This window comes from Rhinatrema bivittatum, chromosome 1 (assembly GCF_901001135.1).
Source record: "Rhinatrema bivittatum chromosome 1, aRhiBiv1.1, whole genome shotgun sequence".
Classification (NCBI taxonomy): Eukaryota; Metazoa; Chordata; class Amphibia; order Gymnophiona; family Rhinatrematidae; genus Rhinatrema; species Rhinatrema bivittatum.
This window is the reverse complement of record NC_042615.1, coordinates 262,687,906-262,706,395: the sequence shown is the minus strand read 5'-3', so window position 1 is coordinate 262,706,395 and position 18,490 is coordinate 262,687,906. Positions and strand designations below refer to the sequence as shown.

Here is an 18,490-nt window from a genome sequence, read left to right as displayed (position 1 = left end):
CAAAAAGCCCATAACACAGCTTGGAAAATAACCCCCTAGGTTTGGCCCCGCAGACCACCCCCAATTTATCCAAGCAAGTTTTATCTGACTAAAAAGTCCCTAACTTACCCAGACAAACTATCTGATTATTGACCTCCATATTTCACTAACTGAACCCTTTAGAATAGTTCATGACAAGATTCTTAAGCACTTTGGTTATTTACATAGTAAAGTGCTGCATTCTCCCTGTGCTCTGGAACAGGAAGCTAGCTAACAGTTATGTAACACCAGGTCATCAAGGAAAGGATGAGCCGTTCCTGGTTTGCTCATCATGTATGGACTAAGCGCCATCTTTACGCAAGAGAAGAGCCCACTCCTCCTCCTCCTTCCTCTTCTGAGTTCTCTCCTTCCCTCTACCAGCCAATACCAAATCTTGTCCTCCTCATTCCCAGATAGCTTGTGTTTGGACCATTAACTTCTGGGAGACGGGAAGGGAAGCAGTGACCTCATTCACGCCTGCCAGAAATATTAATTTATTTTATTATTTATTTCATCATATGTGCATCCCTTGGACAGGAAATTTCTGTTATTGCATCCAAAGGTTCACATCTCAAAGTGTAGACCCTATGGGCCAGATTTTCAAAGGGGTACACTCCATAGAGCTAAAAGGTTTGATCAGTGACCCCTCTACTCACTGAACCACACTGGTTGTCCATTCCTTGCAGAGTATGATTTATTTACCGTACTTAGCTCACACCAAGTTATATTCAAGTACAGGAGGTACTTCCCTGTTCTCTGAGGATTTATAAACCAACAAGTAAATTTTAAATTGTTCGCGCGCGTAAAATCCGGCCTTTACGCGCGTGGCCGGGCCTTGAGCGCGCCGAGCCAATTTTCCACAAGGCCCGGCCTGGCACGTAAAGGCGCCCGGTATGCGCACAAGTGCCGGCCTTCCTGCAAGGAGCGGGCTGGGGACGGGCTGGGACAGCGCCATTGTTCTGGAGCTGAACTAAGTTGCAATACAAGAAGAAATAAAGAAAAAAGGGTAAGGTTTAGCGGGGTGGGGAGGAGAGGGGAAGGGGAAGGGAGGTTAGGTAGAGGGGTAGGGAACTGTGGAAGACCAGGATGCGTCACCGCGTGAAAATTGCAGAAGTCCCCCCTCCTGTGCGTGCTGTGGATTACAAAATCCGGCATGCATGTGCGCAACGAGTGGCCCACCGATTTTATAACATGCTCGCACCTTTAAAAGCCTACCCCTAAGTTTGTATGTGAGACAATGCAGGGGGAAGTGATTTGCCTAAGGTCATAAAGGAGGACCACTAGGCCACTCTTGTAGAGGCTTAGATTTGGACAGTCCTGATTATTCATATCAGTGTAAGAAATCACTACAACTTAAGAGACCCAGAATGCCATTTGACCTTTCTTCCCAGGATTCAATGAAAACACCTCGCAAGAAATCCAGCTACCCTTTGAAAGTCAGTCAAAAAATCAAAGACAACCAACTAGAGTCCATTTTGGAGAGACGACGCAAGATGAGTGATTTCTCCTCGGCAGCTCAGTCCTCATCACCATCCACTGCAGCAACTGAGTCTTGCGATCAAGGTCTGCCCTCATTTATTTGCAGATACTGTTATGTCCTTGTCTGCTGTGCAGAGCTCAGTTTTAAAAAGGCCAGATTGGCTAGAAGCAAGTCCTCTGAGGGCCACAGAAAACAGGATTCTACCTGGTGCGGCACTGGGTAGCTCTCAGCTCTACATGTAAGCAACAACATGAAACACCCTGATTCAGAAAGAGCATTTAAACTTAATGCAACTCTGTGTCCCTCAAAATAAGGGCCACTTAATTGCATCCTACATTCAAACAAGCCCACACACATACATAGGGCCGGATTTTAAAAGCACTGTGCGCGTAAATCCAGCCGGATTTACGCGCGCAGGGCACTCGTCCACCGGCGCGCCTATTTTGCATAGGCCGCCGGCGCGCGCATAGCCCCGGGATGCGCGTAAGTCCCGGGGCTTCGTAAAAGGGGTGGGAGGGGCGTGTCCGGGGGCATGTCTGGGGGGTCAGGGGGCGGTTCGGGGCAGGTCCGGGGGCGTGGTGCCGGCCTGGAGGCGTGGCTGAGGCCTCTGGACCAGTCCTCGGGTCGGGTGATGGCGCGCCAGCAGCCCGCTGGTGCGCGCAGATTTACACCTGCCTCGGGTAGGCGTAAATCTGCTGACAAACGTGGGGGGGGGGGGGGGGGGGTTAGGTAGGGGAAGGGAGGGGAAGGTGAGGGGAGGCAGAAGGAAAGTTCCCTCCAAGGCCGCTCCAATTTCGGTGCGCGAACAAAAGTACGCCGCTCGCTGTTTTTGAAAATGTACCCCATAGTGCATATATTTGCTGGCAGAACCCTAAACCTCTTCCAACTCATAAATATGTCATTACATCCTATTTCAAATTATAATTTTGGTTACTGCTCAGCCTATCGGGGGGACTGTGTGAGTATGTGGTAACATTTCTAGTGAAAGGGCTTCTTCCTTTTCCTCTGTTATGTCCCTAACATGAGTTTAACACTTAAAATGACTATGCGGTTCCATTTGTCTTAAAATTTTTCAAATTGAGCATAATAGGGATTGACCTTGTAAAATGTTTATGTTTTTTTTCACAGCTGACAGTGAGGAAGGTAAAGGCCTACCTATCCCATGGGTAGAGCAGAATCACTGTGGCGGAGGTCGGCACAGCGGGTCAAAAGCAGTTAGGCAGCTCACCAGTTTGCAGATGAAAATTCCAAATTAGGGCAACAGAATGGAAAAAACAACAAGAGATACTGTTCTGTAAAAGAAGGCCCTACATTTTTTGTTTGCTTGTTTGTTTTCTAACTGTAGAGTAACCTTATAGCAGCAAGGATTCACCATGTGAAACCTGAGATCTTCAGCTGGCACAGTGGATGTGTTTCTGCTGTCAGACTTCCAGGTGGTATCTATAATTTTAATACTTCAAACTGACTTTTGCTAAACACAGTATTCTCTTGGCTCATGTCATCAGCACATGAGCTACTTATAGGGATCTCCATCAGAGAGCCCTAAAATAGGGTAAGAAACACCACTAATGTTTTAAATGGTTTGAAAGATGCTTAATGTTGCAAGCTTTATTACACAATGGCAAAGAATATCAAGAGAACTCAGATCTTCAAACAAGAGCCTTTTAGACATTCCATCTGTAAGACTAGCTAGACTGAGTATAACCCGACAGAGAGCATTTTCGGTTGCAGGACCTATACACTGGAATGCCCTAACAAACTCATTACGCCAAATTTCCAACAATAAGGATTTGAAGAAGGCACTAAAAACATATTTGTTCAAAGAAGCATTTAAAGAACATAGAATAAGAGACAAGGTACTTCTCCTCCCCTAATCCCAGGGCTGAAATAACTATTCTTACTTCTATCTTTTTCTTTTAGTAAAATAGATTTATTAATCTCTTTAGATATAAATTTATTATTTTATATTGATATGTTACCTATTGTATTTTTGTTCTAACTTTATTTTATTTTACTATTCAAAAATTCCATTTTATTGTATTTTATTTTTATTTTTATATTTTTATTTTGTTAAACTAGAAATATTTGTAAACCATTTTGATCACATTTTATTTGCCATAAGAAGTTTTAAATAAATAAATAAATAAATAAAATATCAAAACTATTCAAAAGATAAAATTTGCACAAAAACACACACACAAACTTAACCCCTGCCCTAGTCAATCATTCCTCATTCACACCACTTCTAAACTCTCTAGTGATATGCATTTATATAGCATGTATAAATATTCACATAAAACATTGTCAAAATATATAGAGAATGTTGTAATGAAACAATAAAACACTTGCAAGAGACTGGACTTCAAGAAAGATACTTTGGGGTAGATTTTTAAAAACTGCTCGATCGCGTACTTTTGTTTGCGCAGCAGGCGCAAACAAAAGTACGCTGGATTTTATAAGATACGCGCATAGCCGCGCATATCCTCTAAAATCCTGGATCGGCGCGCGCAAGGCTGCCGATTTTGGGCAGCCGGTGCGTGCCGAGCCGCGCAGCCTGCCTCCGTTCCCTCCGAGGCCGCTCCGATTTCGGAGCGGCCTTGGAGGGAACTCTCTTTCGCCCTCCCCTCACCTTCCCCTCCCTTCCTCTACCTAACCCACCCCCCGGCCCTATCTAAACTCCCCCCCTACCTTTATCCACGTGCGTAAATCCACGTGCGTAAATCCACGTGCGCCAGCGGGCTGCTGGCGCGCCGAGACCCAACCCGGGGGCGGTTCCGGAGGGCGCGGCCATGCCCCGGAACACCCTGGCCCGAAACTACGCCCCCAGGCCCGCCCCTGAAATGCCGCGTCCCGCCCCCAAAACCCCGCATCGTTCGGCCCCGCCCCCGACACGCCCCCGTCCAAAAACCCCGGGACCTACGTGTGTCCCGGGGTTCTGTGCGCGCCGGCGCGCAAGGCCCTGCTCGCATAAATCTGGGCGGATTTACGCAAGCAGGGCTTTTAAAATCCACCCGTTTGTGAATTTCAAATGAGTCACATAAATGACACTTTCATTAAAAAGGGGATACAACTGAACCACACTCCACAAGAAAGGATACTTTTGTTTCACAGGAATGTTGTCCCAATGATGTTTCTGTATCCTGTGACGTCTCTGTTATACTTCTGCTATATCCTGTATTCGACTCCTGGGGGAATTCTCACAAAAAAATTTAAAATTCTGCGCACAAAAACTTAAAATTCTGCAAAATTCTGCAAATTTTATATTGGTCAAAATAACACAATTTACATGACAGTCTTTAAGTAATCAGAACAGAAAATGCTGTAACACCACAATTTATATACTGAAAATTACTAATCACCACATGTGAAGGGACATTTTTTTGATTGTACCAGACCTCATAAACAGGCATATATTGTAATGCTAAATAGCATGTATTCAAGTTTGCCAGAGTTTATAATCACAGGTCATTGCTAATTTTTTCAATGTGCTTTCGAGTGTACTTTCGTGAAACCTTTGCACCAACGGTGAGAATAAAAATTGTCTCTTTTTTATATTAATTAATGAATATTCAATGTCTTTTTAACGTAGACTTAGCTTAATGAATGGTGAAGAAACGCCATGTTCTTCCTGTGAGGCTAGTATGGAACAAAGCCCGACACTGGATCCGTGTTTCGGCTCTTGCCTTCTTCGGGGGCCGAAATAGCTGTCAATACAGAAATGCGCAATTACTCAAAACATTAATCCAAAAATAATTTAATACTTATCGATTGTAGCGGGCAACATCAGTACACCAACTTGATACGGAACGGCTTGTGATGGCGGCGTCTGCCGATCATACGTTTCTTCAACAGAGTCAAAATGAGAGCGCGCCTTTACTTAAGCGTGCTCGTGACCAATCATGAGACACGGCGTCAATGATGACGTAGCTGTCAACAGGTGACATTTAAACCAAAGAAAACCATTCCACCGCAATATTGAGCCCCTGCGGTTGTGTGGTATTTAGTTTAAAAATCCATTGTTGTTCTCTAATGTTCAATATTTTTTGTGGATCACCTCCCCTCCCTGATAATATGATGCGATCTATTACCCTCCACTTTAAATCCATAAACTGATGTTGTTTAGAGAGTCTCTAAACAACATCAGTAGTATTAAAATGAAGTATTAAAATTTCGGCCACTTTAAATCCATAAACCGATGTTGTTTAGAGAGTCTCTAAACAACATCAGTTTATGGATTTAAAGTGGAGGGTAATAGATCGCATCATATTATCAGGGAGGGGAGGTGATCCACAAAAAATATTGAACATTAGAGAACAACAATGGATTTTTAAACTAAATACCACACAACCGCAGGGGCTCAATATTGCGGTGGAATGGTTTTCTTTGGTTTAAATGTCACCTGTTGACATCTACGTCATCATTGACTCCGTGTCTCATGATTGGTCACGAGCACGCTTAAGTAAAGGCGCGCTCTCATTTTGACTCTGTTGAAGAAACGTATGATCGGCAGACGCCGCCATCACAAGCCGTTCCGTATCAATTTGGTGTACTGATGTTGCCCGCTACAATCGATAAGTATTAAATTATTTTTGGATTAATGTTTTGAGTAATTGCGCATTTCTGTATTGACAGCTATTTCGGCCCCCGAAGAAGGCAAGAGCCGAAACACGGATCCAGTGTCGGGCTTTGTTCCATACTAGCCTCACAGGAAGAACATGGCGTTTCTTCACCATTCATTAAGCTAAGTCTACGTTAAAAAGACATTGAATATTCATTAATTAATATAAAAAAGAGACAATTTTTATTCTCACCGTTGGTGCAAAGGTTTCACGAAAGTACACTCGAAAGCACATTGAAAAAATTAGCAATGACCTGTGATTATAAACTCTGGCAAACTTGAATACATGCTATTTAGCATTACAATATATGCCTGTTTATGAGGTCTGGTACAATCAAAAAAATGTCCCTTCACATGTGGTGATTAGTAATTTTCAGTATATAAATTGTGGTGTTACAGCATTTTCTGTTCTGATCAATGTGTAGCTGTTTCCACATTCAAAATATTTTTGAAGAGAGTCTTTTTTGATTACAGTCTTTAAGTAATTACATTTTAAATTAATACAGAAAAAAGTCATTACTTAGAGATGCAGAATTTTAAATATTTTGAGCAGAATTTCCCTAGAAATTCACTGTAAGAGTCCCTTCCACTTGCTCTCCCTACTCCCCTGGCCACTTTGCCCTCTCAGGCCCCAACTCCTCCACCTGCCAGTATCTCTCCCTTCCACTCTATCGTCACTCCCAGAGTTTGACCCCGTTCTCAGTACTGTCCCTCACACAGGCTCCCTCTGTCTCTCCTTCTCTCACACACATGCTCCCTCTCTCTAGTACTCATACACACACCCTCATACAGGGCACTCTCTCGCATACACACACATCCCCTCATACAGGGCCCTCTCTCTTGCATACACACTCATACAAGCTCCCTTTCTCTCTCACACATACACCCTCACACAGGCTACCTATGTCTCTCTCTCTCTCATGCACCCCTTCACACAGGCTCTGTCTCACACATACACAATCCCTTCACACAGGCTAGCACCCTCACATACACACGATCCCTTTTCATTACACACGAGCTCCCAATCTCTCACACACATACACACACACTCCTTCACAATCTCCTCATATAGGCTCCCTCTCTCTGAAACCCACACTCAAGCATCCCCCCCGCTCTCTTACCTCCCATGCTCCTTCTCACCCTCCCCTCTCACACCCTTCCATGGACCTTTTTCTGTGCGGAATTGCCTGGGTTCTGCTTACCCATCAACACCTGTTCCCTCTTTGTGCCATCTCTCCCAGACCTTATCGCGCCTGCTGTCGCTCCCTGAGGCGGCCAGGATGCCCTACCTCCTCCCTGTCGGCTTCTGGCTCCCCTCTGGTCAGAAATGCCAGCGGGCGGGAGGGCCATGGGAAGGGAATCAACGGGTCCCGATCCGATGGGCACCTCAGCGGCGGAGTTGCCTAAAGCCTCTGCAGTGAACTGTGCTGGGGCCTGCCGAGCCACACCTGAGGAGTCGGACCTCACGGGCAACCGTGACAAACGTTGGCAGCACCTCTAACTCGGAATACCGGATTTTGCCGAATTAATAGCTCCTAGCCAATAGCAAAAAAAATTTTGGGGGTGGGGGGGAGCATGTAAACAGCGGGACTGCATGGAATCGTGAAAGGGGGAAAGTGCGGGGTCAGGGCGTGATTTGGACCATGGCACACTGTGTCTGCTGCCCTAGAGGTCCAATAAAGACCAGGTTTTTTTTTTTTTAATGTAATTCATTTTTTAATTATGAATGTTCGATTGTTACCTGCTCAGATATCTTTCTGATAGTGTGGGATATAAATGATTTAAAATTTATAAATAAATAAATAAATAAATAATTTTGTAAAGCACTACTTGTCCATCTAAGTAGCACTTTTGGACTTATCCAGTTACGTGCCACTACTTAGCCAGATAAATCGGCATTTATCCGAATTAATCCGAACTTGCGCAGCTCGTGGTTTTTACATTTGTAAGCATTTATGCATGCATATGTACTCATAGTTTATAACCTTTCCACATTGGTTATAAAATACAATTGCAACTTTGCTTGAGCCCATGCACACGCGTAAATGGGTGGATGCGAGCAGTTTTGAAAGTTATCCTCTTAGAACACACCACTGTTAAATGTGGCCCCTACTAGAAATAGCCATTCTGATTCATTTGTAGAGTGTGATAATTATAATTTATGATATGTGTTCTCCCCCAATTATGGGTTATGTAATGCAGATATAACATATTATGGTATATGTAATGTTTGATATTGTATTGGTATCTGCAATACTATCTATATTTTTGTTTAAAAATTTTAAATGAAAATTGAATAAAGATACAATTATAAAAAAGAAATAGCCATTCTTTTCAAGACATAAAAGAAAGTGTTTTGATTGTTTGATTGACCATGCCCAGCTCCGAGTGCATTGTGAGGTAGATGGACAAAAGCTATTCCTTTGGTAAAACATGATGTAGAGCTGGTGAAGCTGCAAAACTCAGCCTAATTTACAAAAACAGATTAAAAAGGAAATTAAAAAAAAAAAATCATGTTTTCTTTTTAAGTTTCTTTGTGCTGCATCAAGATTATCTGTTAGGGCCAGCCTGGTGGCATGTGATAGCGATGAAGCCCCTAGCGGCATCTTTTGCCAGGGACTGTAGGGAGTTGGCATGGTGTGTGGAAGAGGGCAGGGTGGAGAGGGAAACTTTTTCACTGTGGTTCAGCAGAGAGAAAATCTTCTGTGTGAACCACCCTTTCACTTTGTGCCAGTTAACATAGGGGATTTCAGGCCACAGCTAACATGGGTGTAAAAACTTTTTTTGTATTAGCAACCACATTGGTGGTACCTCAGGCACACTATTGAGGGTATGTTTTAACGAACCCTCTGAAATATTTTTGTATTGAACGTTGAGGTCCGTTTTAACATATATGTTCAAATTTTACTGAGTTGCATGCTAAAACTTTTTTTTTTTAGCATGAATTATATTGCATAGGCCCCATAATGATTAAAAAATAAAAGAGAAAAGCAAAAATGTATGCATAATACAAATAAAAACAGTAAAATAAAATTACAAAGTACAGAAAGGACCGTAACAAGGACAATTCCTTGTTTCTAGTGCTGATCTGTACTGTCTCTCGTCAGGTCATAGAACACAAAGAGCTCAATGTTTTAAAAAAGAGAAAACAACTTATCCTGCTAAAGTTCAGGGATAATCAGCAAGATAAATGTCCCACTGATTATCACCAAATAAAATAATCCAGGTGTACCTACCTGGATAACTTTGAAACACAACTGGTAATATGTGTAACAGATTACTGTAAACTTAACTTTTTATATTATAAGACTATAGCTGATTAAGTAGCAGTGGAAATTAAAAAATAAAACGAGTAGGTCTACTGACCCAAACCCCCACCCCACACCCCAGAGAAATAAACGTCCAGCTCCCGGCATGATCAGAATTGCCTGCTCCAGAGAAGTACCAATGATATTCAAAACTCACCATTTATCCAGATAATGCAAAAGTTATTCACATAAATGCTCTCGAATACCAACCTCAAAATGTTTCGCTGTTTTAGCTGCTGTCTCTCTTATTTCCTCCAGAATTATATTGAAATTTTTTATGTTCATTCTTTTATGGGAAGTCTTTTGAGTCGGCTGAGGGGGGATATGATAGAGGTGTTTAAAATCATGAGAGGTCTAGAACAGGTAAATGTGAATCGGTTATTTACTCTTTTGGATAATAGAAGGACTAGAGGGCACTCTATGAAGTCAGCATGTAGCACATTTAAAACTAATCGGAGAAAGTTCTTTTTCACTCAATGCACAATTAATTAAGCTGGAATTTGTTGCCAGGGGATGTGGTTAGTGCAATTAGTGTAGCTGGGTTTAAAAATGGATTGGATAAGTTCTTGGAGAAGTCCATTACCTGCTATTAATTAAGTTGGCTTAGAAAATAGCCACTGCTATTACTAGCAACAGTAACATGGAATAGACTTAGTTTTTGGGTACTTGCCAGGTTCTTATGGCCTGGATTGACCGCTGTTGGAGACAGGATGTTGGGCTTGATGGACCCTTGGTCTGACACAGTATGGCATGTTCTTCAGTTCCTATATTTTCTCTGTCAGTTTTTGAAAATGGGCATCTCCAGAATCTGTATGTGAAGGACCCTACAGTTATGTCACCATTAAGTCCTGGGTGAGCATCAGTATAGTCAGTAGGAGTGCAGTCTAGCGAGGGGAAGGTTACTATTCAAATGCAGCCCCTCCCTTTGGGGCCGATGCAAAAAACTTGTGCTGAAAGCGGGCGCTGTGTATTCAGTGCCCGCTTTCATAACGCACCCCCAGGCACCTCTCCTGAGGACGCGATGCAATACTTCACTTATTGCGGATTGGTCCCTTTACTGTCACATGTCAGTGAAAGGACCAATCTCATTTCAGAAGGCTGTCCTGAAAGGGATTTGGTCCTTTCACTGACATGTGACAGCATAGGGGCCAATTGCTGATGTCAGTGAAGAGGACCAATGGGCAATAAGTGAAGGAGTGAATAAATTAATATTAAGTGCCCGACACTTTAATATTGATTTTATACACTCTTTCTGGTGCCAGTAGTCAGGTTCGGAGAATGGACGTTGAATTAACCAGCGTCCATTTTACAAACCCCTGCCAGTGCTTTTTTAAAACTTTTTTTTTTATTATTTTTTTAAAGAGTTGTTCCTCCCACTTAATATCCCAAGGATATATTTGTTGCCAGGGGATGTGGTTAGTGCAGTTAGGGTAGCTGGGTTTAAAAAAGGATTGGATAAGTTCTTGGAGGAGAAGTCCATTACCTGCTATCCCAAGGATATTAAGTAGGAGGCAGTAAAGAAACGCAGATTTTTCTGCTTTTCTGTACTAGTTTTAGTAGCGCTCAGCAATTAACGCCTGCTCCTGGCATGCATTAATTTCTGATCGCTAAAATGTGCGTCCTAGACGCACAGTTTTTTTTTTTTGCATAGGGAGTGAATAGCTAATAGCCTCATTCACATGCATTTGCATGTGATGAGCGCTATTAGTTTCACTCCGCGGTATTGCAGAAGGGGATTAGTTAGCGCCTCTACAACCCGCAACCAACCGCAGGTTATACAGTGCGCTGGGCTCAGCACACTGTATTGCATCGGCCCCTTTGAGGGATCTGGAATGGCCGTCCCCCTGAGAGTCTATACTGCAGCTCTCTACAGCGAGCTGGGGGGGGGGGGAGCCGGACAGTCCATTTAGGTTTGCTGAGATTCAGGAGGGAGAGAGGAGTTTTTTCTTAGGTTGTTTTTCGGGCCCAGTCAGAGGAGCCAGGCAAGCCCTGGGCGTTGGTCCTGACTAGGGTTGAGAGGGGGTTTCTAGAGGTAGATTGCCCTACTTGCAGTGTTGCCTTTTCATTAGGTAGAAGCTTGCCTGGCAAGATGTTTGCTATACTCTGCTTCTTCTTTTTTTCTTGATTGGACAGGTCACCCTCCCCGAGGTGCTTCTCCTTTCTGCTTGGCAGGTCACTGTTACCATCACACTGTGATTGATTGTGCAGTGTTTACATTTGGCTGCTTAGCAACCAAACTTCTTTCTCACTGGTACAGTTCCTTGCAGCTAGTTCTCTTAGAGTTTAGCTTTTTTTTTTTTTTTTTTTTGCTTTTTTTTTTTTTAGGTCACAAAACTCCTAGATTCTCTTCATTTCTCCTTCCTTTAGAGAGAAAGGATCTGTTGAAATTTTTTTATTTGTAAGAGATGGGTAGGATGGGCTAGAGAAGCAGAAGAGATGGATTACTATAGCGCTTATAAGCATGTCAATGAGTAACAACCTAGGACAGAATTAATCCTTACACACTGCCTTACTACGGGAGCAAAGCACAGCACACTAGCACAGCAGAACTGACTCAGGTAGGCAAGAATTTTTTCTTTTTATTATTTTTAAACATTTTATTTCACTCAGTCCAAGCGCTAGCATGTTACCTGCGTGCATGTGTAGGGAGGTGGGGGGTGAATTGTTATGGGATCTCTCCAGGGCACCGGGGCAGGGCGGCAGAGGGCTCAGTTCTGCTAAATCCCCGAGGCATGGAGTGAGGGAATTATCCCCGGGTGTTTACCATTATTCGGAGTTCCCTTTCACGCTCATGAAAGAGATAAATTGGCAGCAATTCTGCATGGTGAGATCTACAGTAAGGGAAATAACCTTACTACGGTGGGAAAGTAGTAAGGATGAGGTCTGCTGCCGTCCCTTCCTGGCAAAACATAAAATAAAATATATTTTAACCTGCATCTGATTCTTTTTTCCTATTTTCAGTTCAGAGGGTTTTTTCTGAAATTGTGTATACTTTTTATTCCATTTGTTTTTCAAACTACATATTTCTCTCTTCTTTTGCTTCACCCTTTCACTACATTGGGGCCGATGTAATAAGACCCATGGTGAAATCAGCGCTAGTTGTCTGCACGTATTTTTTTTTAGCAAAAGCAGGTGCCTCAGTGGGATGCAATAAAGGACGAGGATGCAAATGAGATGTGCATACGCACTAAAGTAAAACATGCGCAAAGCCGCGCACAAATGCACGCTCCCGAGGCCCTAAGTAATAATCCGCACAGAAACTCGCATTAATTTGGTGACCCGTGAGTGATTCTCGGGGTGAGAGCCTTCCCCCTTTCATAAACCAGTGAAGAAGTTAAGTGTCTGGGAGTGGGACTGAAGGTGGGTAGAGCAATGTTTAACCCCCTTCATGATCCGTTTCTGAGCGCATGGCAGCTGTACCGGCAGATGATACCGGTAAGTGAGAGAAATGCGGCAGAGATTTCTTCAGCCGACCCGCAAAATGTACCTTAGCATCCGGAAAAAGTGAAGGCAATCCATGATTACCCCAGAGCAGCACGGACACCCAGCCACACTAATGCTGCCAGCAATGGAGTAATCCGGCCTCCAGACGTAAGCTCTAACTTAACTCCTGCCCTGACACAGGAACTAAAAGGCCGGCGTGCAAGAACCCGCACTAACCGATGGCGGCTCCCTGCATAGCCAGTGAATAGTTAATTGCCTCCTTTACATACCATTTGCATGTACTCACGCAAAAACAGCTGCGGGTATTTAAGAGGGTTTGTGCACGCATTTTTCCTGCACTGAACACATTATTGCATACATGCGTAAGACCAGCGTGGGAAAAAAAACGTGCGCAGATGCAGCTTATTACATCGGTCCCACTGGCTTACAGCCCATTTTACTACCTTCAAAAGGCACTTTTTCCTCATCTGCCTCTATTCACTCACCTCCTGTCAGTCCTTCTCTCCCCTCTAATCCTTGCTTCTTGTTCTTTTACCCCTCCATCCCTCCCCATTATTCCGGCGTTCACTGTCCCGTCTCCTCTTCTGCATCCTTAGCATTATCCCCGGGTGTTTACCATTATTCAGAGTTCCCTTTCACGCTCATGAAAGAGATAAATTGGCAGCAATTCTGCATGGTGAGATCTACAGTAAGGGAAATAACCTTACTATGGTGGGTAGTGGTGGTTGAGGTCTGCTGCCGTTCCTTCCTGGCAAAACATAAAATAAAATATATTTTAACCTGTTGTAGGCATCTGATTCTTTTTTCTGTTTTCAGATGTATACAAGGTTACCAATACTGTAAATTGTAAATACTTGCTATCTAATGTTTTTTATCAGCTTGTTCACTATCCTTCCTTGCTTCTCTAATGTTCTCCCCCCCCCCCCCCCAAGTTACTTTCTCCTGTTATGATGTAATTTCCGATCTTTCGTTAATATGTGAACCGGTGTGATGTCCCCACTAACGCCGGTATATAAAATTTCTTAAATAAATAAATAAATAAATTCCATCATCCCATCTTCTCTCACCACCCCTATTTTACTCCATTCCATACATTCAATTTCTATCCCTTCTCCTCTCTCACCACTCCTTCCCCCTCCTTCCCCCTCCCTTCCCATTCATCCCCCACCCATCCCCCAACAGTGCAGCAGGACCCCCTCCCTCTGAACCCCTCCGGATGCCTCCCCCACAGACTGCTGCAGATGGGTCTGACTACACCGCAGGCCATTCCCCTAGTCTTTCTCTAGCCAATGTCTCCCACACCACCATCTCCCAACGCCACTCCCTCCCACTTCAGATGCTTTCTCCTGCACTACTGCCTCACCGCACTTCACCTCCTTTTACTCCGCCTCCTCGTATGAGACTTCTGGCATCGCAAGCCTTCTCCATGTCTGCAGATCCCCCACATAAACTGCTACCTGAGCCCTGTGGTGCCAACTGGAGCAATTGTCAGTACCATACTGTCAGCTCCCCTGTCAATCCTCCTCCTTCTCCCCCTGTGCAATCATCTATCCTCCTCTCCTTGCCCCTGTGATCTCCTCGAGTCAGCGCGACTTTGCCAGCAGGAGCACTTCTTGCCTTCCTGTGAAGTCGGAATCACGTGGGGTCCCATAATCTCTTGAGACCCACTGGCACTGCATGGCTCTGAGCAGAGGGAAGCAGGCCTGGATTTGTCAAAAAGCACACTAGGCCTCTGCCTAGGGCGGCAAAAATCTGGGGGACAACAGGCTGGCTGAATCTCACTCAGCAGAGAGCAACCCGCTGCTTCCTGATCCAGGTCCTCCCTTCCTAGGCAGCATGCAGGGAGCAAAATATGAGGGGGTAGGGAAGTAGCTACTGATGTTGGTGGTGCACCAGAAAATTTGCTGCTGACATGTGACCAAAAAACCCATTATATCTAACCGGTGCACCCGTCGGTAGCAGGCGGCTGCGACCTCTCATGCGCACCTCTTTTCTTGCTACTTCGTTAATTCTCAGAAGAGTGGCGGCCTCCGCCAGCGACCGCCGACCTCCCTGGCATCCCCGGGATGGCGTGGGCAATGTCGATCGCCATCTTGTTCCTGGAGTCACCTAGCAAGCGGGCGCGTGCACGGGCCGTCTTTAGTACACGTCATGGCGGGAACCTTGGGGGCGTCCTCTCCGCATGACGTCACCACCTTCCTGTATTTAAGCTGACTGGCCCGACACTCAGATGAGTTAGCAAGGACTTCCTTCCTGCTTAATTCCGCACCTTGGAGTTCTTCTCGTTGCTGAATATGCTTTTGAAGTTCCGGTTCCTACTTCTTGTCTCACTGGGTGAACGCTCTGAGTACCCGCTCCTCGGGGGCTCTTCTGCGGTCATAGGCTATTTGCTCCTCGGAGGGCCATCCTGCCTGAATTCTTGAAACCAACCCTTGTGAATAATTCTACTTCATCTCTCTTCAAGCTTGCTGGGATTCCCTGCGGCATACCCCGGACCTCGGGCCACTACCGCATCTTCACCAGCAGGATTCGCCACACCCTACCCTGCACTGCAGGATTCTGCTTCTTCGTTCTCAATCACCATCTGAGCTCCAGAACCTCAGTCTACCTCAGCATCATCATCACCATGCAAGTCATCTTCGGCGTACCCCGCTCCGCGGGCCACTACCGGATCTGCAGATCTGAGGTATTTTCCATTCTACTGGGAAGGCTATCTGGCGTACCCTGCTCTGCGGGCCACTACCGGATCGTCACGTCTGAAGTACTGCTCTGGGTATTACCCTCAGTTGAAGAACTGTACTTGACAGCATTTCCCGCTCCACGGATTCTGCTCAGAACTGCACCTTTACTGCATTCCCCGCTCCTCGGGTTATGCTTCCTTTCTCTCTCATTCATAATAAAGTCTGACTTACAGCTGTGTCCTGATACTGAGACCGCGCCTGCCGACGGTGAGACCCACGGGGCTCCTCCCTGTGGGCGGAGTCATCTCTCACCTCGGCCCAGGGTTCACATCCATACCCTCTAAGGCTTAAAATCTCAGCATTAACCTATTTTATGTCCTCCAGGCCATTAAAATGTTAGTTAGATGTTTGTTATCTTCTTCACCCAGTTCTTACTTTAACTCTAGTGTTAGATTAAAATGATGCTGGTATTAGAAGAAATCAGGTACTGTAAGTCTTACCTAGGCTGGAGAGGCTGAGGAGAGTGGGTGGGTGCAATGCCAGTCTCCCCACCCCCAGGGCAGAGAATAGCCAGCAGAGTCCCAGTTGAAAGAGGAGGCCTGTGTGCAAAATGGCCAAGGAAGGAGAGGGGCAAAAGTTGCTGGAGAGGAACATTTTCCGGAAAATGGGAATTAGTGACCACAAGAGGATGAGGGCTTGAGAACCACTGAGGACTGGAATGGGACTTGGGAGCTCTAGGGCCACTTGGAGGAGGTGATGACCAGTGAAGGTCTCATGGGGACAGGGGCTCTGGAGGAAGAACCAGGATCACCAGGGCAGAGAAGAAGAGGAGGAGGAGAGAGAAAGGGCCCCTTTCTCTGTACGCTCCTCCTCCTCCTCACCTCAGTGACTCTCCACCTTCAGTGCCCTACAGGGTTCAACACCCCGTTGTCCTTAATCCGCTAGTGCTTACTGAGCACTGGCAGACAAAGAATGGCTGGGGGTAGAGCACTGGGGTGGGCTGGGGAAGAAGGCTCACGGGGATAAGGAGAAGGAAGTGTGTGAAGAGTGTGCTCACATATACGTGTGTGAGAGAGTGTGCTCACATATACGTGTGTGAGAGAGTGTTTGTGTTTCTGAGAGCGAAAGTTCACACCCGGCCATGGCCCTTGCCCTTCCCTCACACGCACACAGGTCACTCCCTGCGCTGACACCGCTCCCCTTCCTTGCACTGTTGCATTTCCTTTCTGTCTTTAAATTAAGCCCTGCCCCAGACCCTCCTTATACACATCCCTGAACCTCCCAATACGTGATCCATCCCCCAGAGAATTTCCCCAGGCACCCCCCCCCCCTCCCCGAGTCACGTGTGTGTTCGGGGCCCTGAGGAGGTTTCTCTGGGGGATGGATTGCATGTTTGGGGGTGTTCATCATTAGAGATGTGTATGGGGTGTGGGGGGGGGGGGGGGGTCTCTGCGGACTTTCGCTAGAGATGGGCCATGTGTGGGGCTCAGATAACCTGAGCCTCCCAAACACATTGGCAAATGTTAACTATAATAGAAATCCAAACTACAGAAGGGGGCTCAACTATCTTAAGAATAGTTTCTGGTATCATGTAGTGAGTTATTAGGCAGGTACCTGCATAACCAGGCAATAATCACATACCAGTTTGTCTCAATTGAATCAACATAGCCTCAGGTGTTCCATCCTCATTCCAGGCAATAAATCTTTTATGGATTTGTTTCCTTGCAAGTAAAAACAGTTCAATGCAGGTAAAAATGAAATGTTTATTCCATATCAAATTCACAAATTTCCAAAAAGGAATAAATCAAAAAGGAGTAAATCATCAGGTCGGAGTAAATGGGTCCCCTATTAAAAGCAATTGCACTCTCCTACCCTCCCAGGCCCCAGCAGTTTTGCTCCCCAGTCTCTCTCCCCTTCAGCAGACTCATATGCAGTGCAATAAAGCAGAAACAGAAACACCACTATTCCTCATAAAACAAAATCAAGAAATTTAAATCCATCATAACAGTAAACCATACTAATAAAAAACATATTTCAAAACAGATGAGGAATACTGCATCTAATAAGGATAAAAACAACTTTAAACATTTCCCCAAATCAATAACATATTTCAAAACAGCAGACACATCAAATAACACCCAATAATTAAAGCTAATAAGGATACAAAATGTTTCCCTCTCCGTACCTAGGAACTTTTTATTTGTAGTCACCCTGAGATTATCCTGGATTGGTGGAGAGAAGGTGGGGGGCACAGGAAAAGAGGGAGCACACAAACTTTCTCCTCTTTCTCTCTCATATACACACATGCACCCTTCTCCCTTCTCACTCCCCTTTCCTTACCTTTCACTCACTTATCAATCACTCACCCCCTCCCCTTCCCTTTCAGTCATTGACCTCTTTCCCTCACTCTTGCCTCCCTCCCAGTCACTCACTCCATCCTTCTCAGTCATTCACCCCCTCCCTCCCCTCTCACTCATTCAACACCTTCTCTTCTCTCTCAGTCACTCACTACTCTCACTCCCATCCCTCTTCTCCCCCCTTCCCATCCTTCACTTTCATCCCCCTTTCCTTCATACCACTTCCCTTCCCTCTCAATCATAACCCAACATATGGTTTACCTCCCCCCCCCCCCCCCCCCCCGAGGATCGTCTTCTTCATCCTCATTGGCCAGGTGCAGGAAGTCAATTGGCAGGTCCTCATTTGGCCCGCCGCTATGCATCTAGTGCCTAGCTCCCTCCCTCTCATATGCACAGGCTCTCCCACGCAAGCCAAAACCTTCTCTCTCATACACACACACACACTCTCTTTCAGCCGCCCGAGCCTCTTCATCTCATGAAATCTAAGGAGGAAAGGGCGGAGGTCCCTCGGCCTCGATGGACCGCTCCTTCTTCACAGCTCAGTAGCCACAGGAGGCCCAGTGCGACAGGCTCAGGATACCCCT

General features: G+C 45.3%; 2 protein-coding genes across 5 annotated transcripts in view; both read left to right on the top strand.

Moving 5' to 3' along the window:
* LOC115087291 (shootin-1-like) overlaps window positions 1–3,465 on the top strand; it is a 76,890-nt gene extending 73,425 nt beyond the window's left edge. For 2 of the 3 annotated variants that reach the window (XM_029594293.1, XM_029594312.1), the window contains 2 exons: window positions 1,410–1,736; window positions 2,627–2,738. In XM_029594293.1, coding sequence (XP_029450153.1) covers window positions 1,410–1,721 — 312 coding nt within the window. In that variant the 3' untranslated portion in view covers window positions 1,722–1,736; window positions 2,627–2,738. Of the gene's footprint in view, window positions 1–1,409; window positions 1,737–2,626 lie in introns of all 3 variants that reach the window. The other variant, XM_029594304.1, reaches the window with a different exon arrangement.
* An 8,271-nt stretch (window positions 3,466–11,736) lies between these two features.
* The window catches only part of ANKRD53 (ankyrin repeat domain 53), a 46,786-nt gene continuing 40,032 nt past the window's right edge, over window positions 11,737–18,490 (top strand). For both annotated transcript variants that reach the window (XM_029594269.1, XM_029594279.1), the window contains exon 1: window positions 11,737–11,982. The gene's annotated coding sequence lies outside the window, so the exon portion shown is untranslated. The remainder of the gene's footprint in view (window positions 11,983–18,490) is intronic.